Source organism: Macaca thibetana, chromosome 6, assembly GCF_024542745.1.
Source record: "Macaca thibetana thibetana isolate TM-01 chromosome 6, ASM2454274v1, whole genome shotgun sequence".
Lineage (NCBI taxonomy): Eukaryota > Metazoa > Chordata > Mammalia > Primates > Cercopithecidae > Macaca > Macaca thibetana.
Genome location: NC_065583.1, coordinates 2,695,393 through 2,723,179, shown reverse-complemented (window position 1 = coordinate 2,723,179; position 27,787 = coordinate 2,695,393). Strand labels below are relative to the sequence as shown.

General features: G+C 54.3%; 1 protein-coding gene and 1 pseudogene across 1 annotated transcript; both read right to left on the bottom strand.

Annotated features, from left to right (window-relative positions):
- Positions 1-5,854: 5,854 nt before the first annotated feature.
- Positions 5,855-19,692, bottom strand: GRM6 (glutamate metabotropic receptor 6). Its single transcript, XM_050794175.1, has 10 exons — positions 19,189-19,692; positions 16,479-16,695; positions 16,037-16,172; positions 15,220-15,374; positions 13,793-13,933; positions 13,490-13,690; positions 11,414-11,559; positions 10,705-11,328; positions 7,115-7,426; positions 5,855-6,054 (listed from the first exon to the last, which is right to left on the bottom strand). Exons 1-10 carry the CDS (start codon positions 19,690-19,692, stop codon positions 5,857-5,859), a joined length of 2,634 nt encoding a protein of 877 aa, XP_050650132.1. The 3' UTR covers positions 5,855-5,856.
- A 4,835-nt stretch (positions 19,693-24,527) lies between these two features.
- LOC126957058 (uncharacterized) overlaps positions 24,528-27,787 on the bottom strand; it is a 31,881-nt pseudogene continuing 28,621 nt past the window's right edge.

Here is a 27,787-nt window from a genome sequence, read left to right as displayed (position 1 = left end):
AGTCTGGGGGGCAGTGAGGAGGGGCTAGCTGCGTGTGACATGGGGTCCTGGGACTGCTCAGCCGTGGGGCTGGGTTAATGAGTGGGGTCTGTGTGGGTAGCGATTGGTAAGACTGGGAGGACCAATGGTAGGCTTATGGGGCCAGCAATTTGGGCACCTCTGCAGGGTGCATTAAGGAGACTCTGGCTTTCAGTGACTGTGGGAGAAATGAGTAACTCGCCCAAGGTCACTCATCCAGCAGAGCTGGAGTTGACCTCAAGAAGCCTTAACCATGACACAGTGCAAGGTCACGATGCAAAAGCTGACTTAAAGCAGCACACAGGGCATGGGCAAAACAGGGTCTGTGCGCCCTGGAAGTTTTACCTGTCTGCAGACCAGAATGGGAAAACGATACTGCAGGTAAATTCAATATTTGAGAGCTCTGATCATACCTCATCTGGCAGACTGTATGAGTGAAGAGTGCCTGGGGCCACGTTCCCCTAGACCAATGTACCCTTTCTGCTATTTCTGTTATGTGAGTCTGCAGGTAAATTTGAGAATAAATCACAGCCAGATGGAGGTGACAGGAGAGGGCTGGGACCCTAGCAATGTGGCCACAGCACCATGGTGCCATGGAACGGTGATTTTTTATATTACTGTGTAGGATGAATAAGAGGGAAAAGATACAAGAAGCAGAAAGACTAGTTAGTATTCTGACAGAGTAATTGCCATAGGCTGAATATTTATGTTGCTCCAAAATTCATATGGTGAGATCCTAACCCCCAATGTGTGGTAATTGGAGATGGGACCTGTGGGAGGTTATGAGAGTAGAGCCCTTGGGAATGGCACTAGAGCCCTTATAAAGAGACCCCAGGATGCCCTCACGCCTCCCACCATATGAGGACACAGCAAGGAAGTGCTGTTTATGAACAACGAGGCAGCCCTCACCAGACACCAAGTCCCCTGGTGTCTTGCTCTTGGACTTCCCAGCCTCCAGAACTATGAGAAAGGTCTGTTTTTAGAAGCCACTGAGTCTATGGTATTCTTTTCTAGCAGCCTAAATAGAGTAAAACAGTAATCCACAAATGAAGTGATGAGGCTTAAAATTTTCAAATCCAGTCTTCTTTTCTTTTTTCTTTTTTTTAGAGACAGAATTTCTCTCTGTTGCCCAGGCTGGAGTGCATTGGCACGATATCTTGACTCACTGAAACCTCTGTCTCCTGGGTTCAAGCCATTCTCCAGCCTCAGCACCCGCCCCCCCCCCCCCAAGTAACTGGGATTACAGACACATGCCACCACGCCCAGCTAATTTTGTGTTTTTAGTAGAGATGGTGTTTTGCCATGTTGGCCAGGCTGGTCTTGAACTCCTGGCCTCAAGTGATCCACTCACCTCAGCCTCCCAAAGTGCTGGGATTACAGGCATGAGCCACCGCACTCAGCCAAATCCAGTCCTTTTACTAATTTACTTCTCCACACCCTTGAATACCTTTTGGAATTCCATCCAACTGGTCAGTTTCTTCTTATCAGAGCTTTATTCCTTTTTGGTTCCTGTCCCTTACATTTCTTTAGCCTTTTCTCCACAGCATGGAATGTCATTTTTGAAACCCCCCAAGCTACTTGTAATAACCATCAGTATTCCACTCTGGCTGTCCATACTACAGCAGTTTTTCCCCCCTCAAAGCCCAAGAGATGGAAAATATTTACAGTTTGGAATTTTTCATATTTAGAAACAAAGGTATCAATATAACAAAGAGTATTTGTGAAGCAGTTTCATTCTATAAAATGGTGGGAAGATTTACCTGGAATTGTGCATTTTATTCCATTTTTGAAGAAGTTTTATGAAGCAGTATCTGTATAAAGAAGCAACTGAAGACCCAAGTCAGACTTTTGGGAAAAGTTAAATTTATTGAACACGAAGTAACTGAATAAAGTCAGTTACCTGGACTGTTTACAGTAAGCAATGAATGTAATAAATTAAGGGGAAATTTCTAAAGAGCAAAAAGGATAAGAAATGTGACAAAGCTATAATAAATGTGTCAGAAGATTCACACAAGTGAGAAAGCCTCAGAATATGGTTACTATACAGAAGCTCTAGGTGAGACCTTATAAGTAAGTGGATAAAGCTTACATCAAAACGTAATCTTACTCTGCTTTAGAACTCTCATCTCAGAGAGGAGCACTGCAATTTTAATTGTGTAAACATGGAATAAGCCTCCAACCCAGAACTCCATTTTCACTGGAACATGTAATTCATACTGGGAGAAATAATTCCAGGGCAACAAATGGGACAAAACCTTAGGTACAGGTCACCTCTCACTCGACAGAAGAGAAACCACACTGGGAGAATGCCTTATAAATTCCACACATAGAAGAAAACTCATAAAACTTTATTCAGGGGTCCAAATAAATTGATTAGACCTCAAAGAATTCAAACCCATGCATGCAAAAAAAAAAAACAAAAAAAAACCAGGAATATCTTTAGGGAGGTGTCAGCCTCCACTGAACACCATAGAAACAATCAAAGAGGCTAGGTGCGATGGCTCCTGTTTGTAATCCCAGCACTTTGGGAGGTGGAGGCAGGAGGATCGCTTGAGCTCAGAAGTTCGAGATCAGCCTGGGCAACATAGTGAGACATCGTCTCACAAAAAATAAAAAATTAGCTGGTTATGGTGGTGTGCACCAGCTACTCAGGAGGCTGAGGCGGGAGGATCGCTTGAGCCCAGGTCGAGACTACAGTGACCGAGGATTGTGCCACTGCACTCCAGCCTAAGAAACTGAGCGAGACCCTATCTCGAAAAAATAAAATAATAGAAGAAATGATCACAGGCAGAAACCATGTGTACACACTGAGTGTGGAAAAGCCCTCTTGTGGAAGTCAGTTATTTGTATACCTCAGAAAATTCGGGAAGGAGAGAAACCTTGTGAATGTACTAAATCTGATAACATCTTCAGTAACAGAGGATGCCCCACTGTACACAGAATGGCTCATGCTGTGGAGATAATCTGCAAGGAGACCGAATGTGAGAAAGCCCACGGGAGGGGGAGAGGCCTCGCGGTGCATCCGAGTTCCTAGAGAGGCCACAGGCTGAACATGGCAGAGCGTGAAAGCCTTCTGCAGGAAGCCAGGACTCTACGCCAGAAACCTCACACTGGGGAGAAATCCTCAACGCAATCAGTGTGGAAGTGCATTTGCTAATAACTGCTTCTAATTCTGAATCATAGAGTTCAGAGTGGAGAAAACCACACGAATGTAAAACAATGTCTAAAAGTTTCCAACTAGAAGTCAAAACTCATTGCACACCAAGGAATTCATAGTGGGAGAAACACTGAGGAAACAGCAAATGCAGGAAAGCTTTCCCTTGGAGATCAGAGCTCACTGACTCTCAGCGTTCACATAGGGGAAGGACCGTACACAATCATGAGTGTGGAACCGCCTTTGGCAAGAAAACATGCCCCATTACCCAGGAGAGAAACCCTGCGGAATAAATACATTCTGGAAAGCATCCAGCAACAAATGAAGCGTCCTAGTTCGCACTACAGAGAAGCCCTAGGAACACAACAGATGTGGAGAAGGGGAGTCAGCAGTGCAACAAAAATGTTTGTCAGAGGAGAAGCTTTTAAGTTAATTACCTAAAAACTGCAGAAACACCTAGTCCCAAGGTCAAAACCAGCTACACACCAGAGAAGCTGTATGGGAAAGTTTGTATGTGGGATAAAGTCACCCTCAAAACTAGCTCCAGACATCACATACTAGAGAATGTATACTGATCTTAAACAGTGGTCAATTTAACAAATTTAAATTCTACTCCCAGGGACACAAAATTCCATAACTTAAGCCAAGCTTTTTGTAAAAACTATCAATGAAAAACAAACGTGTGTGCATCTGCAGCCCAAGCCTCTTCCTCCCAGGCCTGGTGCTCAGCTTGCAAATGAGTCTTCCCAGTACATACGGGGAATGAACAGTTTCCATCCCTGTCCTGAGCCATCCACCTGGGATTCACCCTCACCACGGACATGGCTGTCTGTCACTGCTCCCAACCCGGAGCTCCTAAACCCATCCCCGACCCGAACACAGCACAAATGCAACCCTGCTCCTCGTTCTCACATCACTCATACTACACACACGTATCACATCACTCATACTACACACATGTATCGCATCACTCATACTACACACACGTATCGCATCACTCATACTACACACACGTATCGCATCATACTACACACACGTACCGCATGACTCATACTACACACACGTACCGCAGGACTCATACTACACACACGTACCGCATCACTCATACTACACACACGTACCGCATCACTCATACTACACACACGTACCGCATCACTCATACTACACACACGTACCGCATCACTCATACTACACACATGTATCGCATCACTCATACTACACACATGTATCGCATCACTCATACTACACACATGTATCGCATCACTCATACTACACACATGTATCGCATCACTCATACTACACACATGTATCGCATCATACTACACACATGTATCGCATCATACTACACACATGTATCGCACCATACTACACACATGTATCGCATCACTCATACTACACACATGTATTGCATCATACTACACGCATGTATCGCATCATACTACACACATGTGTCGCATCACTCATACTACGCACATGTATCGCATCACACTACACACATGTATCGCATCACTCATACTACACACATGTATTGCATCATACTACACGCATGTATCGCATCATACTACACACATGTGTCGCATCACTCATACTACACACATGTATCGCATCACTCATACTACACACAAGTATCTGAATTTCTGAAGGTTTGCAGGGGTGGGTTTGGTCTTTGTTTTTTTTCTGAGACAGTCAGTCTCACTCTGCTGCCCAGGCTGGAGCACAGTGGTACAGTCTCAGCTTACTGCAACCTCCACCTCCAGGTTCAAGTGTTTCTCCTGCCTCAGCCTCCCGAGCAGCTGGGATTACAGGCACCCACCATCAAGCCTGGCTAATTTTTGTATTTTTAGTAGAGACGGGGTTTCACCCTGTTGGCCAGGCTGGTCTCGAACTCCTGACCTCAGGTGATCCACCTGCCTTGGCCTCCCCAAGTGCTGGGATTACAGGTGTGTGCCACCACGCCCAGCCAAGGTTTGGGGGTGATTTAAGGGAGTACACACAGGGGAGGAAAACAGCTATACTCTAAGTCTGACCTTGCCCAGTCCCGGGGGGATAGCAGGAAAGTCCATGGCATTGGAAATCTCATGGGGGTGTACCCCAATTCCTCAGCTCACGCCCTCGCCCCTGCAGGCCCTTCCCGTGCACACAGGGGTCTCACCCAGGGTCTCTCCCTCCGTGCCAGAGGAATCCTACCCAGGCCTGCGTGCCTCCATCCAGATGCACAGCCCCAGGTCTCCTCTTGCTGAGACAGCTCCTCCTCCACTCCAACCCCACGTTTCATTCTGGGGTCTACACGTTCTTCCACACTGCCCAGTCCCCAGGTTATGGGGTTTGACTGAGGGGAGGAAATCCTCAATCCAGGCAAAGCCCGGGGCTTCATCATCATCTTTGGACTTTGGATGAGAGAAGAAGTTTAGTTCCTCTCTAGAGCTAGAACCTTCTCGGTGGCTGTTTCCCACCATGGCTAGCGAGTCTGGTCTGTGGTGAGGAAGCATGAAGCTCACATGCTGGAATCAGGGCAGAGCTGGGTCCAGTTCCTTCTCAAGGCCAGCCCCACCGATGCAGCGCGTGGTCTTCGCACACTCCCTGCCTCTGACTGTTCACCATGGACCTGGGCTCTGTACAGCTTCCACCGTGAGGCAAGAGGAAGAAAGGAGAGGCAGCGAGCAGTCCCGTTCCCGCCTGCCCTGCTACTTGTGGTCCTCTGCATCCTCGCCCTTGGGTGGGGCTGCCACTGTGGAGGTGGCCTTGAGGCTCCGCTTTCGCTTCTGTACATTCTGCTCCGGGTGGAACAGGATGACATAGGTTTTGGGTACGTAGAGCATGCCGAGGGACACCGACGCACTCAGGCTCAAGGACACGGTTAGTGTGGTTGTCTGAATGTAGATCTAGGCCATGGAAGAGGGGGCGAGATGGGACTCAGCCCTGCTCTCCCTGCCCCGCCCCACACAGTCCTCACTACACAGACTGGAGCTGAGTCTGTTTCAGTCGGGGAACTGGGAATGAGCACTTCGACCAGGACAACAGTATAAGCAGAGGCCCCGGCGCCTGAGGCGCTGGCAACCTCCGTGCAGCTCTGGTGTGGGCAGGAGGGAGGGGTGAGGAGGGGTTATTAACAGAGACACCTGGGGAAGTGGGAGACAGAGCATGTCAGTGAATGGGCATGTTTCAAATTCATACAAATGAATAAATGGGCAGAGAGTGAATTGAGAAGCAGATGGGCAAATAAATGAATGACAGGTGCATAAAATGTTCTGCTGTGTATGTGAATAAATGATGCAGCAATGGGCTGATACATTAATGGGTTGGCAGTTATAAAGCATATGAAAGCCGGGTGCAGTGGCTCACACCTGTAATCCCAGCACTTTGGGAGGCCAAGGCAGATGGGTCACCTGAGGTCAGGAGTTTGAGACCAACCTGACCAACATGGTGAAACGCTGTCTCTATTAAAAATACAAAAATTGCCCAGGTGTGGTGGCGGGCGCCTGTAGTCCCAGCTACTCGGGAGGCTGAGGCAGGAGAATCACTTGGCCCAGGAGGCGGAGGTTGCAGTGAGCTGAGATCACACCACTGCACTCCAGTCTGGGTAACAGAGTGAGACTCTGTCTCAAAAAAAAAAAAAAAAAAAAAAAAAGCATATGAAGAACTTGAATTAAAAAGAAAAATACAAGCTAACTCGGTGACAAAGTGAGGCAACATCTCTCAAAGAAATGAAAATGATAAAAAAAAAAAAAAAAAAAAAAAGAAAGAAGAAGAGTGGAAGTTAAGAAGAGGGCTTAGAAGCCTGGATAAGTGAATGAATGAACAAAGTAAGAAGGGAATGAGTGAATGAACAAGCAGCCGGATACGGGATAAACAAAAGCGCGAAGAAGCATTTAAGCTCGTGAATGAATCAGCCGGCAGGACAGGCAGGAAACAGGCAGTGCGACCTCCTGGGAACCTCATTACCTTTTCAGCTGACTGGGCAGTGCCAAAGAAGATAGGCACGAATGCCAGCCAGATGATGCAGGTGGTGTACATGGTGAAGCCGATGGGCTTGGCCTCGTTGAAGGTCTCGGGCACGCCGCGGGCCTTGATGGCGTACACTGTGCACGTGACCATGAGCAGGAGGCTGTAGCCCAGGCAGCCGATGAGAGACAGATCCGACATGTCACACTTGAGCACCCCTCTGGCCTGCTCCGGGTCCACCGTGCGCTGCTCCTCATAGTCAATCACGCTGTGTGGGGGCCGGGCCCCCAGCCATGCTATCACCCCCACCACCTGCAGGAGCCAACACTGCATCAGACACAGCACCTTCCAGGGACAAATCCATTGCAGCCCTGATGGAGGCCCCTGCAGGTCGGGATGCCCCTGAGGCTCTGCCTATGGAGTGGGGTGTCCCCCTCTTCGTGGTGCCTCTCAGGAGCACTCAGTGGTGAAGAGGGGATGGCAGCCCAGGAAGGGACAGCCCAAGAGGGGCCCATCCACCCAGCCAAAGGCCCGTGACCTGGCAGCCGTGGAGAAGGGCTGTGCTGGCCGCATATGTTGGCAACATCAGCGCAGTGTGCATAAGAGGCAGCTTGGTGTCCTCTTCCTGCATTCTAGCCATTACCAATGCCATTTACTGCGCCCCTTCAAGGTAGACGGCTGAGGCCGGAAGCCCTGGAACTGAGGCCGGACTTGCACCGCCCCTCTAGCCTCCTCACATGTAGTGAGCTTCAAAATAAGGGCACGTCACAGGCAAGAGAAACAAAGGAGCACTCGGTGGGGAGGCGCAGCAATGGGAGCTGATGCTGAGGAGGACTGGAGTCTGTGCAGGCCCTCACAGGGAGGAGGTGGAGTTACCATTCCCTCACAAGACAGGAAACACAACCTCGAGCCAAGGAAAGCTGGGAACAGGAACGAAGCCACCTGCATAAAGGCAGGACCCTGGAAGGGCTGCCCTGCACGTTTGTGCAGGTTGTTCACTGCACAAGAGCGCCTGATTGGGGGCGGGGATCTGGAATCCAGCCTGCACGCCAGTGCTGTGCTGAGCACCTGGAGCGGGGCCATGTGAGCCTGCTGGAAGGGATGCTTTGCAGTCATCTGCCCACCCAGAAGAAGCAGCTTTTTGTGCTTCTCCCAAAGGCAGCAGACCTCTGAACAAAGGACCTTCCAAAACAAGTTTGGAAGTTCCTACTAGAACAAGGCTCCAGGTAGGAAAAAAAAAAAAAAGTTGCTTATGAGAAACAAAAACACAAGTCCAGGGACGCACAGTGGTAACAAGCAAAATGGCCCACAGATGCCACAGCCCGTGGAGCTGAGCGCGAGCCAGCACGCCTCACTTGGAACGAACTCCTGCAAAATAACAGCAAATGAGCAAAGGACAGGAACAGGCTGAGCCCAGGAGAGGAAAGCCCCATGCCCGGTGCACTCGTACTAAGTGCAGGCAAATTAAAACCACAATGAGATGTCACTTCACATCTCGTCATGATGTGGTAGTCATGGCAAAAACACCCAGTGCAGTTGCAGGAGGCTTGTGTTTTTTTTTTTTTTTTTTTTTTTGAGACAGAGTCTCGCTCTGCCGCCCAGGCTGGAGTGCAGTGGCGTGATCTTGGCTCACTGCAAGCTCCGCCTCCCGGGTTCACGCCATTCTCCTGCCTCAGCCTCCCGAGTAGCTAGGACTACAGGCGCCTGCCACCTCGCCCGGCTAGTTTTTTTTTTTTTTTTTTGTATTTCTTAGTAGAGACGGGGTTTCACCGTGTTAGCCAGGATGGTCTCGATCTCCTGACCTCGTGATCTGCCCGTCTCGGCCTCCCAAAGTGCTGGGATTACAGGCTTGAGCCACCGCACCCGGCCGCAGGCTTGTGTTTTTTTAAAAAATCAGTTGTATCTGGAAAGTGGGGCAGGCAATGACTGAGGCTGGGGAGGAGAGCTGGGGGTCCCCAGTGGAGTCTGAGCATCTCCACCTGGGGGTGGGGGAGCACAGAGCACCTCAGGCCGGGACGTAGAGGGCACCTGCTCAGGATGTGCAGCACACGGAGACCCTGGGCCTGACCGGGGGACATTCAGGCCCTGTTATCTGGAAGAAGATGGGAGTACCTCCTAGTCACGGAGAACTGCATGACCTGAGGCATGTGGTGTGTGTGGAACCAACAGAGAAGGGGCTCACTGGGAGTGCACAGTGCTGTGTCCAAATGGGTGAGCAGGTGTTCGCACTGAGGCCGCCCTCCACCTGGCCCTGAAACCCAGCTGGCCCTGCAGTGTCACACCAGGTCACCCTCCCCAAGCCATCTGTCTCTCGTGCCCTTCGCACAGAAAACATCCAGGGCGTCCCAGACTCCAAGAGTTGTCTCCAAGGCTGTAATAACTTTACCGTCTTAGGAGAATCCCCCAAAGGAGCTGCATGTTTTAATGCACAACACCGCACGAAACACTGGCCACTGGGTGGGATTCGATCTCCACTCCACAGTAAAATGTTGGACCCTATGCCTCTTATCCACATTGCCCCAGTGAACAGGACAGCAGAGACTCCCTTGTGCAAACAGGAAAACCAGTCAGATAGCTCTTCGTCCTATTTCCATATGTGAGCCAAATTGTGGAAGAGCATGTTTGGTTTATGAAAATAACTTCACTGTTGTACACAAAGGTCTTTGGAGGCCCACACTCCCCACCTTACTGCCCTGTTCTCCTTCAGGGACCCAGCAGGGGAGCTGGCGGCCCTAACTTAGCTGCTGTCACAGGACAGGAGGAGCTCCATTTCCTGTGGCCTTGAAAAAAAAAAAAAAAAAAAAAAAAACATGGCTGGTCGCGGTGGCTCACGCCTGTAATCCCAGCACTTTGGGAGGCTGAGGCGGGTGGGTCACGAGGTCAGGAGATCGAGACCATCCTGGCTAACACGGTGAAACCCCGTCTCTACTAAAAAATACAAAAAAATTAGCCGGGCGCGGTGGCGGCACCTGTAGTCCCAGCTACTCGGGAGGCTGAGGCAGGAGAATGGTGTAAACCCGGGAGGCGGAGCTTGTAGTGAGCAGAGATCGAGCCACTGCACTCCAGCCTGGGCAACAGAGTGAGATGCTGACAAAGAAAGAAAGAGAGAGAGAGAGAGAGAGAGAGAGAGAGAGAGAGAGAAAGCAAGCAAGCAAGCAAGCAAGCAAGCAAGCAAGCGAGCCCCACAGGAACTAAAACAGAAAAGAGTGACTCTAAAAACAGCATTTCTCTTTTTGTTTTGAGACAGGGTCTCACTCTGACACCCAAGCTGGACTGCAGTGGTGCAATCTCAGCTCACAGCAACCTTCAACTCTCCGGCTAAAGCGATCCTCCTATCTCAGCCTCCCAAGTAGTTAGGACTAAAGGCATGCACCACCATGCCTGGCTAATTTTCATATTTTTTTGCAGAGACAGGATCATGCCATGTTGCCCAGGCTGGTCTCAAACTCCTGGACTCAGGTGATCCACCCACCTCCGCCTCCCAAGGTGCGGGGATTGCAGGCGTGAGCCACTGTGCCTGGTCTTTTCTGCTTTGTTAATTTGTGGACAGTCCCCCCCATGCCCTGGCCCTTGGGAGCCTCCGGACCCACCTGCAGGGAGGTGAGGCTGAAGGTGATGGCCAGCTGCGAGGTGGGGCTGATGAAGGGAGGGGGTGTGACCGAGCGCTTGCCCTGCTCAAAGATGCGGTAGATACGGTTGGTCTTGGTGAGCAGGGCAGAGTAGCTGAGGGTCGTGCCTAGGCCCAGGAAGAGCCTGCGGGTGGCACAGACCACGGCCCCAGGCTCAGCCACCATGAGGAAGGTGATGGCGTAGATGAGGAAGATGCCGGTGAGGAGGACGTAGCTGAGCTCTCGGCCCGAGGCCCGGACAATGGGCGTGTTGTTGTGTCGCATGAAGGTGGCCACCACTGTGGTAGTGGCCATGATGCCCAGCACGGCCAGGAGGAGCGGCAGGGCTGCCCAGGGGGAGGACCAGCTCAGGCGCACCACAGGCGTGGGGCGGCAGCCGGTGTGGTTGGGGGTGGGCCTCATGTCCCCAGGACAGGCCTCGCACGTGAACTCGTCCACCTGGAAGCGGTACCCGTCACAGGCCTCGCAGTGCCAACAGCAGGGGACGCCCTTCACCATCTTCTTCCGCTCCCCCGGCCCACAGGGGAGGCTGCACAGAGACGAGGGCACCTCGCGGGGGTCGCCAGACCACTGCAGGGCCTCCACCTGGGACGCACAAAACACAGGCTGGGGGCCTCTGCCTCCGGGATCCTGGGCCCATGCCCACCCAGGGCTTGGTCTGCACACTCACATCCAGTCTGAGGGTCTCTGCCCACTGGCCCACCGCCTGGTACCCGCCACTGCTGGCACTGCCGTTGGTGGCCTGGTACTGGAAGATGTCGTACCGCCCGGGCGCATCTCCGTTTTCGTTGAACATCACGGGGGTTCCTGCGCTGCCTGGGGAGAGAGCCCGTCATCCTTGCTGGTCCTCCAGCCCAACAGAGCTGTCTCCTGGGGAGGCCCCAGGGACCAGCAGGAGAAAGGAGGCGCTTAACAAGCATCACTGCTCATGAGGGACGTGCAAATCCAAGCCGCAGGGAAATCCCCCTTCACCCATTGGGATGGCTTCTATCCAAGAACCAGAAAATAACAAGTGTGTTGAGCGTGCGGAGAAGTCGGAACCCTTGTGCACGGTGGATGGGAAAAGGCTGCAGCCGCTGCAGAAAACGTGTGGAGGCTCCTCAAAAAATTAAACACACGACCCAGCAATTCCACTCCTGGGTAGGTACCCAAAAGACTAGAAAGCAGGGCGGCAAAGAAATACTTGTACAGCCGTGTTCACAGCAGCATTATTCGCATAGCCACAAGATGAGAGCAACCCGAGGGTCCACTGACAGAGAATGGACGAGCATGATGGGGCCATTCCTACGATGGGATGCGATTCAGCCTTCAAGATGAAGGCAGTTCTGACCCATGCTATAAAATAGATGGACCTTGAGGACATGATGCTCAGTGAAACAAGCCAGTCACACATGGGCAAACACTGTCTGATTCCACCGCAGGAGGTACCGAGGACACACAATTCATAGAGAGGAGCAGTGGAACGGTGGTTGCAGGTGCTGGCGGGAGGAGGGCATGGGGAAGTGTTTAATGTGCACAGAGTTATGGTTTCATAGATGAAGAGTTCTGGGGATAGATGGTGGTGATGGTTGCATAACATTGTGAATTTATTTTTATTTATTTATTTATTTTTTTGAGACAGTCTCATTCTGTTGCCCAGGCTGGAGTGCAGTGGCACAATCCCAGCTCACTGCAACCTCTGCCTCCTGGGTTCAAGCGATTCTCCTGTCTCAGCCTCCCCGAGTAGCGTGGATTACAGGCACTCGCCACCATGCCTAGCTAATTTTTGTATTTTTAATAGAGACGGGGTTTCACCACGTTGGCCAGGCTGGTCTCGAACTCCTGACCTCGAGTGATCCACCTGCCTTGGCCTCCCAAAGTGCTGGGATTACAGGCGTGAGCCACTGCGCCCAGCCTGAATGTATTTAATATCACTGAACTCTACACTTAAACATGGTTAAGGTGGTACATTTTATATTATGTGCATTTTATCACAATTAAAAATGAAAAAGATTTCACGGTCCAGGCTAGGGGATGAGTTCCGACATGGAGAGAGGTCTGAGTGACAGTATGAAATTGGAATGACTTGAACAATGAGCTCTATTTTTCTTACGAGCTTGCTCCACTCGCCTGCAGAGCTGCGCTGGGGTCATGTTAAGTTGACTTGATTAGCAGAGAGCATGGGGGAGAGAAGGTGGTGAGTGAATGCTTAGTGAAGAGTGGAGTTTAGAACTGTGTAAAGGATAGTGATTGAACAGAAAGTCATCTCTCCACAAATCGTGGACACAGCTTGAGTCCACTGGGGTCTTCTCAAAAGACACAATTTTGAGCCCTGACCACACACCAAGCCTGGGGCCAAGGCACAGGTCAGACCCACGCTTGTGCCTAGTACATGACTGAGTGGGTGGCATGTCCCTGCGTAAATGCCCCATGTGCGCCCCCAGGGTCGACACCCTCAAGCTCTGCGCAGTGGAGGGGAGTGTGGTGTGACCCACTGAGGGTTCCTGGCAGAAGGGATCAGAGAAGCTCCCCAGCATCTCAACGGTGCAAACCAGCGCAGGGAACATTGAAGCCTGGGGAGGGAGCAGGTGTTAAAAACGTGGGGGACCGGAACTTGTCTCACGTCTTTGGCACTCAGCCCCAGGTGCCCCCATTAGACCACTCAGCCTCTCCCAGCCCTTCTACCCTGAGGTCATCCCAGGCCTCACAGACAAATCCAGCCCCCAAGCTGCCCTTCACTGCTGCAGGGGTGCAGGCACCCACTCACCATTGAAGCGGACAGCTCGAATATACTGCAGGAGCGTCCGCCCATCGGTGGGTTCCATCGCTGGGCACAGGCCTGTGTGCCCAGGGCAGAGCGCCTGGTGCATGCTGTGGAGGGCATGGGCAATGGCGTACACTGCATCAATCACGAACTGCACCTTGCCCTCCTGCTCGTAGGTGGAGTCCCGGCCGATGCGTTCCTCGCCTGTCCTAGGGATGCCCAGAGAAAGTGTGCCCGGCCGCCATGCACCCAACCTGGCCTCCCACCTTCCCCCTCCCCAGCCTCCCCACCCTGGGCAGCTCTCACCTGTGCATTTGCGGGTGGAATCATCTGCCTGGGTACCTGAGCCGGTCAGTTTGCAGTTAAAATTCTCTTCCCAGAACTCGGCAAACCAGATGTTCCTGCGGTTGTTCTCCAGGGATCGAGTCATGAAGTACTGGTCGAATCCTACAGAGACGGAAGGAGGGGGAGGGTGGCGCTGACCTGAGCCAGCTGTGTTTCTCCTGTGTCTCTCTGCCACTTGCTCACTTTTCAGCTAGGAGTGGCCAGGTGACCAAGTTCTGATTGGTGGACTCAGAGCCAACTGGAGGTTCCAGGGCAGCCTTTACATGCTGATGCAAACTCAGAGCCTCACCATTTGAAAGACTTTTATCCCTGCTCCTTCTTTTGGTGGAATAAAAGAATGGACAGAGCCCAGGGCTTTGAGAGCATCATTCACTCACTGCCCCACACCTAAAGTCGCCACCTCTCAGACCCTGTGTCTTGTGAGGAGATGCCTTCATCGCTAAAACCACTCTCAGTCCAGGCTGCCACCTGCGCCCAAATGCATCGTAGTGAAATAAAAGGTGTGCCGGTGTATATCCCCCCTAAGACTGGGAGGCCCCAGCAGCCAGGGCTCAGCCTTTCCAGGGTCTGTGTTTCAAAAAATAGCCCTGAAGTAGGACATCAAGGCGTCCTCAGTCCGGCCTTGGGGAAAATGAGCAATCCTATTGTAAAGGGAACCATCTGTTCCTGCTGGATTCATCCAGATCCACAGGTGGGACTGGGGGTGCAAGGGCCTCATCACTTTGATCAACAGGATGGTATATCCCATATCCTTGGTTTCTCTCCCTCCCACCCTCACCCTCAGATTAGAGTGTCTTTGGCAGCACTAGAAACACAGGCACTAAATTAGAAAACAAAACTGGCCGGGCGCGGTGGCTCACGCCTATAATCCCAGCACTTTGGGAGGCCGAGACGGGCAGATCATGAGGTCAGGAGATCGAGACCATCCTGGCTAACACGGTGAAACCCCGTCTCTACTAAAAATACAAAAAACTAGCCAGGCGAGGTGGTGGGCGCCTGTAGTCCCAGCTACTAGGAGGCTGGGGCAGGAGAATGGCGTAAACTCAGGAGGTGGAGCTTGCAGTGAGCTGAGATCCGGCCACTGCACTCCAGCCCGGGTGACAGAGCGAGACTCCGTCTCATTAAAAAAACAAAAACAAACAAACAAACAAACAAAAAACCAACAGTTTCTCCCCATCCGGTGAGTGGAGTGTCCTTTTCCTCGCTCGCTATCCCAGTCAGGCACTGCTCGGAGGGACGCGTCCACAGATTATCAGAATCATAGGATCCGGGGAGCTGAGAAGGGATCTGGATTATGGCACCAATTACACAGACGCAGAAAATGATCGTCCCCAAGAGGGGGTGCTGGGGAGACGCTGGGGTGGGGGCCGCAGCGCCCCTGGACTCACCGTCGATGGAGGCCCTTTTGGGCAGGATGGTGATGGCCCCGACGGCCACGTCCTCCAGGCTCAAGATGGGCGAGGTCTTGGCCCCCCAGCTGTCGGAACCGACCCACAGGAAGTGGCCAGTCAGGTTGGCCTGGCGAGCGGCCTCCAGGACCCGCCTGGGAGGAGCAGGGCTGGAGTGAGGGAGGGCCCGGGAGCCTCCTCCAGCTTGGCCCATATTCCTTCCCACTCTGTCCATCTCCCCTGCTCTGCAATCACTCACCAGATCCTTGTTGCTCAGGAAAAACAGGGCTTGGGGCATTTGGGGCACTTTCCCTGGGCTCTCCTCTGACCCTAGGTCTGCCCACCTGCTCTGCCCACTGTAACCCACTGTACAGGGGGCTCAGAGGGGCTCCTTGGGGAAAAATCCAGTTCGAAGCCACCCCCTCCCCACATGCCTCCACCAGCATCACGCCCAGCCTCTTAGGCTGGAGATGAACTCAGGCTGGGGCCTGCAGCCTCTGTGTGGACCCTGGGCTCCTTCCCTGACAGCTCCTTTTCTGCACTGGGGTCTGCCCACAGGTCCCTCCCCACACCCCGGGAGCTGTAAACACAGACACATGTTCTGTGCGCTATTCAGTCTGGGCTTGTGGCATCTCCCCGGACCAGGCTGCTTTGCCGCTGGGGGCACCAGAATCAGAGGCGGCAGCAGGGAAGGTGGGGGGTGTGGGGAGCAGGGGAAAGGGAGGCTGGGAGGGTGTGTAAGGTGGTGATGTGCAAGAGGAGGGGTGGGACCCTCAGGGAGAGCCCCAGGAGCCCAGTGATTGTGCCACTGTCCCACCTGATGTCATCCTCATTGGCAAAGATGATGATGCCCCGGGCATTGGGTGTCTCCATGAGTCTCCTGATCAGCTTGTTGAACTCTCCCGGCTTCGGTTCCCTGGGGATCTTGATAGACTGGGCAATACAGACCCCCCCTGGGTGTTGGGGGTGCCAAAGTCAGCTTCTGTCACACCCACCCACACACCCACCTGGCCCCTGCTACATAGGACTGTGTAGCCTGACTGAAGGATCTGCAGGGGTGAGATCTGGCCTGCACCCTCCGCCAAGCCTGAGGCAGGGCTGAGTCGTCCAAAAGAAAGAGGCCTGCCCACATGGAGCACCAGCCAGGCAACCTCGACCCACCAGGGACCCGGGCCCCCCATCTTTCTGCTTCTGCCCCACCCGAGGGCCCCAGGCCCACACTATGGAGACTCCTTGGTGTCTCGGAGCCCCCAGCTCACCAGCCTCTCGGGAGATCTGAACGAAGGCCTCAACCCCGCTCTCGCCATAGTTGCCCTCAGAGGCCAGCGTGGACACATAGTTCCATCCCAGAGCCCTCACGATGTCCACCATGGCCTGGGCCTGGTAGGAGTCAGGCGGCACCACCCGAGAGAAGAAATCATAGCGCGTGGAGTCGCTGAGCTCCGGGGCTGTGGAGGCGTAGCTGATCTGCGGTATCTGGAGGGCGGGAAGGACAGCCGGGCTGTGGACGGAGGTCAGTAACTCGAGAGAGGGAGGGCAAGGGGGGCTCAGGAACGGGACAGCCGGGCTGGGGACGGAGGTCAGTAACTCGAGAGAGGGAGGGCAAGGGGGTCTCAGGAACGGGACAGCCGGGCTGTGGACGGAGGTCAGTAACTCGAGAGAGGGAGGGCAAGGGGGGCTCAGGAATGGGACAGCCGGGCTGGGGACGGAGGTCAGTAACTTGAGAGAGGGAGGGCAAGGGGGGCTCAGGAACGGACGGGGCACAGAAGGTGTGGGGCTGGGACCTGGGACACAGATGGGGCACAGAAGGCTTGGGGTGGGGACCTGGGGCCAGCTGGAGCAGCCACCTGGAAAGGCTAGAAGCTGTGGGCGAGGTCTGCGTTTTGTGAGTGGGCCTGAGAACTCTGTGAATGTTGTGCATGTGGGAGGTATGCCGGACTAGGGGAGAGGGCAGGACCGCCACGTATACTGGCACAAGCTGTGTCCTGAACAAGAGCCCCCCAGCAGAGGGCCTGCAGCCCATCCAGCTGCATCTGCCTGTCCCAGTCGGCCCCAGGGGAAAGCACCGTTTCTTGATTCACACCAAGGGATGGTCTGCAGGGGTGGACAGCCCTAGCAGGGATTAGGGAAGACAGGGAAGCACCAGGGGGTGTTTGATTTAAAGCAGTGTCTGGCCTAGAATGGCGTTTGTTGGAAATTGGGTTTCTCTGCATGCCTTACAGTGATTAACAGCAGAGATCAGAGGCTGAACTGACCGGGGAGTGTGGAGGCGGAGGCACAGGGCTGAGAAGGCTGCCAAGAGGGGGCTCCAGGGCTCCAGGGTAAAGAGAGGCTACAGCAGGAGCTGGTGTGAAGGCCAGAGAGGAGAATTTTGGGAAGGAGGGAGGGGGACTGCTCCAGGGTTGTTTGAAGCAGGATAGAAAGTATACAGACAGCATGAAAAGGAAGCCGGGAGTGGCAGGGAGAGAGAAAGAGGGAAGGTGCGGGTGGAGAGAAACAAGAAGGAGAAAGAGAGAGAGAGAGAGAACTGAGGAGTACAGGAGACAAGAAAGGCCCAGTGGCCACAGCTCTGTGAATAATGCTGTGGTCCTCAAGCCCTCCCGGACACTTGAGTTTGGGAACAACCTTCCCATGCCCCCTGGACCTCCTGAGGGAAGTTAATTTAAAATGCCTGCCAGCTCGGTGATGTGGCTGGGAAATGAATGTATTTCCTTTAGACCCGGAATTGCAGCATCTTGCCTGTGGCTGTGTGTTGCACAGTTTTTATTAATGTTTGCATTTCTAGCCGGGCAGCACAACCTCAGTCTGGGCTGAGCCAGCAGCAGCGGGCCCTGGGTTCACAGAGTCCTGCCCGCCTGAATACCCAGCTGGGCCCCTGAAGACCTTGGGGTCTGGGATCTCTGCATTCGACCTAGAGGACAGAGACAGAAACTAGAACTCTAGGCAGGGCCGGGGCCACACACAGGTGGGTGAAAAACCCCGGGGCGGCCACACAGCCGGTCTGGTGCCAGCGTGGAGGTGACATATCAACACTGCCAATCCGAGGAAACGGGGATGGGCGCTTCCATGTGCGCAGACGATGCGGAGCGGGGCGGCCCCGCACGCCTGGAGCAAACACAGACGCTGCTCCGGGGAGAGAGAAGCTCTGGGGAAAGAGAAGTTCCTCCCCTGGGCAGATGGAAGCTAGGCCTTCCTCCTTCACAGAGAGCCGGAGGCATACAGGCCCCTCCCGCCACAGAACCCCAGAAAAACTGTCCCACAAAACCCCCAAACCTGTATGCCAAAGCCCCCTAATCCCGACTCTGCTGGCCCCTAGGACTGCAAGGAACACGCTGCCCTCACAGGACAGTTCCCTACCTTTGAGGACAGTGCAGGGCCAGCCCGGGCACCTACACAGGGCGGGGTGCAGGAGACCAGCGGTCACAAGGGAACGCCCCACCCTGCTCTCAGACGCCCCTTGAGGGAGGGTTCAAGGCAGACGTTTTGAAAATAAACTTAAATGATGAAAAAAGAGAAGGTCCAGACCTTTCGGGCCTATCCACCCCCAACAGCAGCCCCGGGACACGTCCCAGTTGCTCTGGAAGAAGGGCCCAGGCTCCAAATAAAGCTCCGCAGGGCGAGGGGGCAGGAGCACCTTGTGTGGGTGGAGGGGGTGTGCCCAGAACAAGGGCAGGCTGGCAAATGGGGACTGAAGTCAGGCCGCCCTCCGCAGCCAACCGGCCAGAGGCGTAGGTGGCACCTGCCCGGGAAGGGGCGCCCTTGCGGGGCCGGGTAGACAAGGGCGGCTGGAGTGGTCGGGTGGATCCTACTCAGGCCTGCGTCGGGCCCCCAGGACTTCTTTGACGCTGTGTGAACTCAAGTGATTAAAACGGAGACTCTTCCAGAAGGAGGAAAGGAATGAGACTTGGGCCACCCCAGGGCGAGGACGGGAGAGACGCTGCACACCCAGCCCGGCCCCGCGGCCCTCACCGCAAACAGGCGCAGCACGTTGGCGACCATGATGGAGACGGAGCTGGCCGAGGCGCCCACGACGGCCACGACGCGCTCGGGGGGCGCGGTGCGCAGCGGAGGGACGCCTCCCGGGCAGCGCAAGCCCACCTCGTCGCCGTCGCCGCGGCCGCGGATCAGCGCCTGCACGAAGCTCAGCGCCTGCTCCAGCGCGTAGGTGTCCCGCGAGCAGGTGTCCAGCAGCCGCGCGCCCAGGCGCACGCCGGGCAGCAGCTCGGGGTCGGCGTTCACGCGGTCCAGCGCGTACAGCATGGCCTCCAGCCGGTGCACGCCCTGCTCCTTCTTCAGCGGCCCGCACGCCCGGCCCGCCGCGCCCCGCGCGTGCACCGGGAACAGGCCGCCCAGCGTCAGGCCGCCCGCCAGCCGCACAGAGCCCGCGGCGCGCGCCAGGCCCGCCTGCGCCAACCACGCCAGCGGCAGCAGCGCCACGAGCAGCGGCTCCCGGGCTCTCCCGGGCCGCGCCATCGCCTGGTCTAGCGGGCTGCGGGGAGACAGAGGGGCGGGAACGCTCTGAGGGCTGGGGAGGGAGAGCGCGGGCCCGGGGCGCGGGGAGGGACACGGGGTCCTGGGGAGAAGGCGCTCGGGGCGCGCCTTCCACTTTGGCTCTGGGGAGGTAGCTCAGCCGGCCTGCCCAGGCCTCCGGCTCTCTCTTAAAGGCGCTGAACCGTATCGCCCGGGGTCCCGCCCGACCACTGCCTCCACCCCTCCAACCCTGCCACTTCCCGACAGCCTGGTCCTTCTTCCTCGGGGTCCATTCCCCGCGCACACCCGGGCTCCCTCCCCAGCCAGTCACCTGCGCCAGCCGCTGTGGGTTCAGGACAAGTCTGTGACAGATGCCGCCGAGGCCCCGAGCGAGAGAGGATTTAAGGATTCTAGGGAGGGATGAGGGGCCGCTCCGAGGGTGGAGACCCCTCCTGAGTGTGGGGGGTGGCGGTGCTGGCTCTCCCCGCATCTCCTTCCCCTCCCTCTCCTAATCTCTGGGTCTGTTTCCTGTTTTCCTGTCTTTGGTTTGCGTCTGACTCGGACTCTGGCTGTCTCTCTGGGGCTGTGTCTGATGCATAGTCTCTGTCCATCTCTCTCTCAGTCTTCTTCTGCTTCTAGGTCTGTGTTCCTCAGTCTCTCCCTGGCTTTCTGCCTCTGTCCTCTTCTTGGAAATCTTGTCTGTCTCCGTGCCGTCCTGTCTCTGCCTGCCGTTATCTCTCTCTGTCCCTGATCCCTTTTCTGTCTCTCTCTCTCTGTCCTGGCCACCAGTGCTCTTGACTGCAGTTGCCTAAGGTATTCCCCAGCTTTCTCCTTGCAAAACCCTGCAGGGGACAGGGGCTACCTGAGCTGGGAGGGCCTGAGCAAGAGGAGGAAGAGCAAGGGGCAAGAAGGGACCAGGAGGGAGAAGCCTTTAGTATTAGCGAACTTACAACACTCTCCAGTTGAGAAACAGCCCTCAAGGAGTGAGTTGACTTGCCCAAGGGCAGGCAGCTGGCATCAGGATTCACACCCAGAATGGCATGAAACCACCAGGCCACACGGCCTTGGATAGAAGGAGGGGAGAGCCCGGCTCTCCTTGCAGCTCCCACTCCCCCTATTGCATGGGAGGATGGAACCCGGCGGTTTTGTTCTGGCTGCATATAAGTCTGCTTGGGCTCTGGGTCTGAGGCAGCTCCTGGAGCTGTGGTGCACACTGTGCCAACGCTCTCTGTGCCTAACTCCCCACCTCATCGTGGAGGCCAAGGTGAGGGGGCTTGGCCAAAAGACGCTTTTATCACCACCCCCAGCTGAGGCCCGGGATTTGGCTCTCTGATGCCAAGAGAGCAAAGGGCATCCTGGAGACAGGTGGTGAGCTCCTAGCCACAGGGATTAGCAGGCTCCTCGTACAAGGGCCTGAGCTGGCTTGGGTTCCATTAGAACAGGCTGGATTAGGGTGGCTGGGGGGATTTGGACAAGGCTGGCAGAGGGAGCAAGCAAGAAACGTGCCACCTTTTTCTGTTCCCCCACCTCTCCCAAGCCCCGATAGTTTCTACGGCCAGAACCACATCTCCTGGTGGAAGCCCAGAGTCAACAGTCTGGGTCTAGCGCTGCTCCTATCCATTTAACAGTGGGAAGGGTGGGGAGCTTAGCTGGTGCCAGGCCCTGAGCCTGACATTGCAAAGGACGGCGTAAACTGGGTTTGGGAGGTGGATGGGCCCTTCCCTGTTCAGGATGAGCCTGACGGCTCCCAGCACTCAGCAGCCTCCTGCTTGGCGTGACCAAGGCAGCCACTGCCCCTGCCTGGAGGACAGACCATCAGGAAGCGGGGGCAGCAGCTGGGGGACTGGCAGGGGGTCCTCACCTGTAGGAGGGAGGCACACACACCTGTGAGCAGGGGGCTGGAGGAGAAGGGGAGGGGGGTGGCAGGATTTTAGGCTGATGGAGATTGGGCTCTTGGAGGCGTGGAGAATGGCATTGCTGCTGGGGCATTCCCTGAGAATATGAGAACCAGAGACAGAGCTGAGCAGGTCAAGGAGGGCAGAAGCCAAAGTTCAGGTTTGGACGCAGGAAAGCAAAGGCTTCATGATTCATGAGCCTGGAGTTGAGGGAAGAGGCCAGGGTGGGAGAGAAAGCTGAGGTGGGATCACCGTGGTGGTGTTTAAAGAGGTAGGACGCAGGAGCTCACTGGGGCTGAGAGTGTGGATAGACAGTGAGGATGGAGCCCCAAGAACCCCAACATGAAGGTCTGAGCAGAAGTAAGGAGACTGGGAGGGGGTGGCCGAGGAGTTAGAGGAGAAGAAGGAAAGTAGGCAGCAGAGGGGCCCAGAAACAAGGATGGAGGAAGGAGGGAACATTCACCATAACTTATTCAGCCCCGTGCAGGGTCAGAAGGCCAAAGTGCACCTCGCACAGATGAGAAGAGAGGCAAAGAGGCGGGGCAGCCCCATGGCCATACCGCTCAGACGCCTGTGGCCTAGAAAACCCGTGCAGCCTTCACACCGTGTCTGTGATTCAGCAGCAGGTGCTGCCGTTGACAAGCACACAGGAAACTAAAATCCCAGCTGCTGCCTTCATCTTGTGTCCACACTTCTAATCCCAGAGCCAGGCCATTCAGTAGAGCCTCCAGACTAGCCCCCACATCTAACAACCAGACCATTCTAACTGCAAAATTAATTTAAAGCTCTACGTTCCTGGGGTTTGTTTAATGGTTGGACTCAAAGCTTCCGATGCCAGGATTGGGATGTTAGACATATTCCACCCTGTCTTTTGTTGGGAGCGTGTTTTGTGGGTGAACCTGTGCACCTAGCATGGACTCTGGCACAGGGATGTTGAAAAGTTTAGGGGTCTGTACCTGGGAAGGCCACCTGATCCCTTCCAGAATGTCCTGTGTGGAGCAACGTGGGGTGTGTGTGCGAAGTAAGCCTCCCAATGCACTCAGCCCTGCCAGCCTGTGCTCTCATGCGCCCTCACACCCCCAAGGGGAGCCATGAGCTCCTCCAGGCAGCAGGGCATGCGTGTGGGCCCCGGCCGTCACCAAGACCCGGGGTCACCTCCCTGCAGGCTTCTCCGTTGGCCCCTGACCTCCTCACTGCGCTCTCCAGCGCTCAGCTGCCACGTGATCCACTGCACTGGGACCAGCTTTTCCAGCCACGAACACCAGCGGTGCTGCTGCCTCCGCATGGACTGGTGCTGCTGGTGGACCCATCAGCCAAGAAGGAAGCAGGCCAGGCGCAGTGGTTCCTGCCTGTACTCCCAGCACTGTGGAAGGTTGAGGCGGGAGGATCGCTTGAGCCCAGGAGTTTGAGACCAGCCTGAGCAAGATAGCAAGATCCCGTCTCGGCGGATCACGAGGTCAGGAGATCGAGACCATCCTGGCTAACACGGTGAAACCCCGTCTCTACTAAAAAATACAAAAAACTAGCCAGGCGAGGTGGTGGCGGCGCCTGTAGTCCCAGCTACTCAGGAGGCTGAGGCAGAAGAGAATGGCGTAAATCCGGGAGGCGGAGCTTGCAATGAGCTGAGATCCGGCCACTGCACTCCAGCCTGGCCGACAGAGCGAGACTCTGTCTCAAAAAGAAAAGAAGATCCCGCCTCCACAAAAAAATACAAAAATTAACCAGGCATGGTGGTGCACGCCTGTGGTTCTAGCTACTCGGGAGGCTGAGGTGGGAGGATCCCCTGAGCCCAGGAGGTCAAAGACGCAGTGAGTTAGGATTGTGCCACTGCACTCCAGCCTGGGCAACAGAGTGAGACCCTATCCCTGCCCCGCCCCCCACCATCTCCCCCCAAAGAAAGAGCAGCCTGGCTAGAACTTCAAGGATGAAGAAAGGGAACAGGGTCTGGATGAAGAGACATTGCCAGACCTCCTCAGAGCTGTACCAGGACAAGCAGTCACCTTTCCAGCCTCCCTGGTCAGGGAGAATGCCTGCTGGGGTCACCCACCCACAGGCCATAGGGCCCTTTTACAGCATCCTGATACAGCTGCTCAGGCTCGATGAAGTAGCACAGATTTTTTACAAAATGTGCAGGACTTCATTTAAAAGGTTGCCCGGAGAAGAAGTCCTGTTGTTCCCTGACCCTGGGACTGTTTTCCTCCGCTGGGCTGCCATGGCAAAGTCCCACAGACAGAGGGTCAAAGAACAGAGTTTTGTTTTTTTTTGAGACGGAGTCTCGCTCTGTCGCCCAGGCTGGAGTGCAGTGGCCGGATCTCAGCTCACTGCAAGCTCCGCCTCCCGGGTTCGGGCCATTCTCCTGTCTCAGCCTCCTGAGTAGCTGGGACTACAGGCGCCCGCCACCTCGCCCGGCTAGTTTTTTGTATTTTTTTAGTAGAGACGGGGTTTCACCGTGTTAGCCAGGATGGTCTCGATCTCCTGACCTAGTGATCCGCCCGTCTCGGCCTCCCAAAGTGCTGGGATTACAGGCTTGAGCCACCGCGCCCGGCCTCAGAGTTTTTTTTTTTTATGATGAAAAGCTTTAATAACAGACAATGTGATTTCACAGGCAATCAACTGGCAGATTAACAAATCATTTAACTTTCTTTGTATAAAACCAGTATTCCACCAAGAAAGATGACCCGAAATGGATCCTTTTACAATCACCAACATAACTAAGTACAAATGAAGTCCATGCTGTACCCATTAACATGCTACATGTGTGTCAATAAAACACGCTGTCCCCCACCCCAAGCCCTGGCCTCCTGGCAAACACAGATAAATGATGTGCACTGAGTGATACCGTTAGGTGAGAACTTTGGTCCAAGCAGTCAGCTGCCATAGAGGTTGCACCCAAAACCCACCCCCCTGGCACCCAAAGTCAGTCCGTGGTGGTGGCTCATGGTGTCAGCTGTGTTCCTTCCACACCGGGTGAATACTGTGGTCAGGAATACTGGTGGCAAAGACCAAGCCCACATCATTGTGCCCATCCGGTCCGTTCAGCCAGGACGCATCACCTGCCAGGAAGCTTGAGCCTGTCTTTGATTTCTTGTACCCTGGAAGAGGCCAGCGACTGATCAGGCTGTGTGTCTGCAAGTCCGTGATGTACAGGTGGCAGCCGTCAAACAGTAGGACAACAATATCTCCAAAGTCAAGCAGGGCCACGTTTGCTATCTCAGGAGTCGTGAGGACCCTGAGAATATCGTCACTGCTGGCAGAGTCCCGCTGGCAGAGGCCGAGTGCTCAAATACAGACAGTGTATTTGCCATCACCATGAAGCCTTGTCTGCAGGCGGATACTTCTGTCCTCGGAGACAAGACAATGGCTTTAAGGCTTGCAGCTGATTTCTCTCCCATTTGGCCAAATCTTAATCTCATATTTGCCTGCACTTAAGAGGATGTGGTCTTCAGGGTCGTGCAAGAGAGACTTGACTTTGCACTTCTGCAGAACTACCTTGGTGACCCATGCCGTGTGCCCAGCGAGTGTGCTCAGGCATGCCCCGGTGGATAGAGTCCATCCTCTCACAGTGAAGGCTGCAGAGCCACTCACCAAGATATCACTGTAGTCCACACTAAACACTGCCTGCGTGTGCCTGTGGAAGTGCTGGGTCCTGGTTCCAGAACTCCGTTCCCAGCAAGCACAGTGTTGTCAAAGGAGCCTGTCACAAGCTTCTGTTCACTGAACTTCACCACTGCACAGTGTGGGTCTGGATGCCACAAACGCACTGCCCTGTGCTCACATCCCACAGCTTTGCAGCCCCTGTGGCTGTTTCCCTCAGCTGGGCTGCTGTAACAAAGCCCCACAGACAGAGGGTTACAGAACAGAGATTTATCTTCCCACAGCTCCGGAGGCTGGGCGTCTGCGATGAGGGTGCCGGTGTGGTGGGTTCTGGGGCGGGCCTCTCACTGGCTTGCAGACCATCCTCTTCTCCTTGCATCCTCATGTGGCTTTTTCTTGATGCGTGCAGGAGGAGAGACAGTCCTCTTGTCCTCTGCTCCTGAGGCCACCAGTCCTATCAGATTAGGGCTCCACCCTAGCGACTCATCTAACCTAATCACCTGTTACAGCCCTGCTTTCACAGCACTTACATTGACAGCAGGGCTTCCACGGAAGAATGTGGGGGACACAACTCCCTCCATAGCCCTCTGACTGGGCCTGAGGCATCCGGGGGAAAGAGCAAAGGGCACCCAGTAGAACTGCGGATTGGTGGTTCAGTGCACACTCAGGGCTACAGAGCCCAGGTCTAAATCTTGGCCCCGTCACTTTTTATCAAGGTGACCTTGAGCAAGTCTTTGTACTTTTATTTAGCCGCAGTGTCCACATTTTTTTTTTTTTTTTATGAGACAGAGTCTCGCTCTGTCACCCAGGCTGGAGTGCAGTGACGCAACCTCTGCCTCCCAGGTTCAAGAGATTCTCCTGCCTCAGCCTCCTGAGTAGCTGGGATTACAGGCACATGCCACCACGCCCAGCTAATTTTTGTATTTTTAGTAGAGACAGGTTTCACCATATTGGCCAGGCTGGTCTCAAACTCCTGACCTAGTGATCCGCCCACCTTACCCTCCCAAAGTGCTGGGATTACAGGTGTGAGCCACTGCGCCCGGCCATCAGTGTCCACGTCTTTTAAGTGGAAAACTTGATATGGCAAATTCTAGTGTTTTACAATTTCAATTCAATTTTTGTTTTGTTTTGTTTTTTTGAGACAGAGTCTGGCTCTGTCTCCCAGGCTGGAGTGCAGTGGTGCGATCTTGGTTCACCACAAGCTCCGCCTCCCAGGTTCATGCCATTCTCCCAAGTAGCTGGGACTACAGGTGCCCACCACCACGCCCAGCTCTTTTTTTTTTTTTTTTTTGTATTTTTTTAGTAGAGACAAGGTTTCACCATGTTAGCCAGGATGGTCTTGATCTCCTGACCTCGTGATCCATCTGCCTCGGCCTCCCAAAGTGCTGGGATTACAGGCGTGAGCCATCGCACCCAATCTCAATTCAGTGTTTCTAATCCTAGTGTCTAAGCTTTTGTATATTTCTCTTAAGAGGCTGGTTAGGAACAGAGTAGTAATAAAATTATTACAGTAGGTGATGAGAGCTCTCCTATATATACCTCTCCTTAATTCTCACAATGCCACGCTGAAGTAGGTGTTAGTATTACCCTCATATTGCAGATGAGGAAACCGAAGGGTGGAGAAGCACAATGAGGTAAGGAACCAGACTGCCCAGGATGCAAACATCCAACAGCATGGTGGGTGGGGCTAGTGGAGCTGCTCCTGGCTCCCCGAGCCCAGCTGTTGCTCACTAGGCTGTAAAGATGATATCGTGGATAGAGACTTTCTATCCATTTTCTGTCCAGATGTCATCTGGACAGAAAAGGAAGGGAGACAGTTACAGAGATTGCAATTTGTGTCTATTGAGCCATGTGGTTTTTTGTTCTAGGAGAATTCCAGTTCTGGAATTCCTCTGGAAACAGGTGTTTCTTACCCTGTGTTTTAGTGTGCTACGATTTCCATAACAAAGTACCACAGGCTGGGTGGCTTAAACAACAGACATCTTTTGTCTTGCGATTCAGAACCTAGACGTCCAGCATCAGGTGTCAGCAGCATTGGTTCCCTCTGAGGGTTGGGAGGGAGGGATGTGTCCCGGGCCCTTCTCCTTGGTGTATAGATTCTTCCTGTCTGTCTTCTTCCTGTCTCCACATCGTCTTCTCTCTGTACCTGTCTGTGTCCAAAATTTCCTCTTTTTAAATTTTTTTTCTAGAGACAAGGTCTACTTGCCCAGGCTGGTCTTGAACCCCTGGCCTCAAGAGATCCTCCTGCCTAGGCATCCCAAAGTGGGATTACAGGTACGAGCCACTGAACCCCACCCAAAGTTCCTCTTTTTTTTTTTTTTTTTTGAGATGGAGTCTTGCTCTGTTGCCTAGGCTGGAGTGCAATGGCACAATCTTGGCTCACTGCAACCTCTGCTTCCCGGATTCAAGCCATTCTCTTCATCAGCCTCCCAAGTAGCTGGGACTACAGGCGTGCGCCACCACACCCAGCTAATTTTTGTATTAGACAGGGTTTTATAGAGACAGAGTTTCACCATGTTGGCCAGGCTGGTCTCGAATTTCAGACCTCAAGTGATCCGCCTGCCTCGGCCTCCCAAAGTGTTGGGCTTACAGCTGTGAGCCACCGCGCC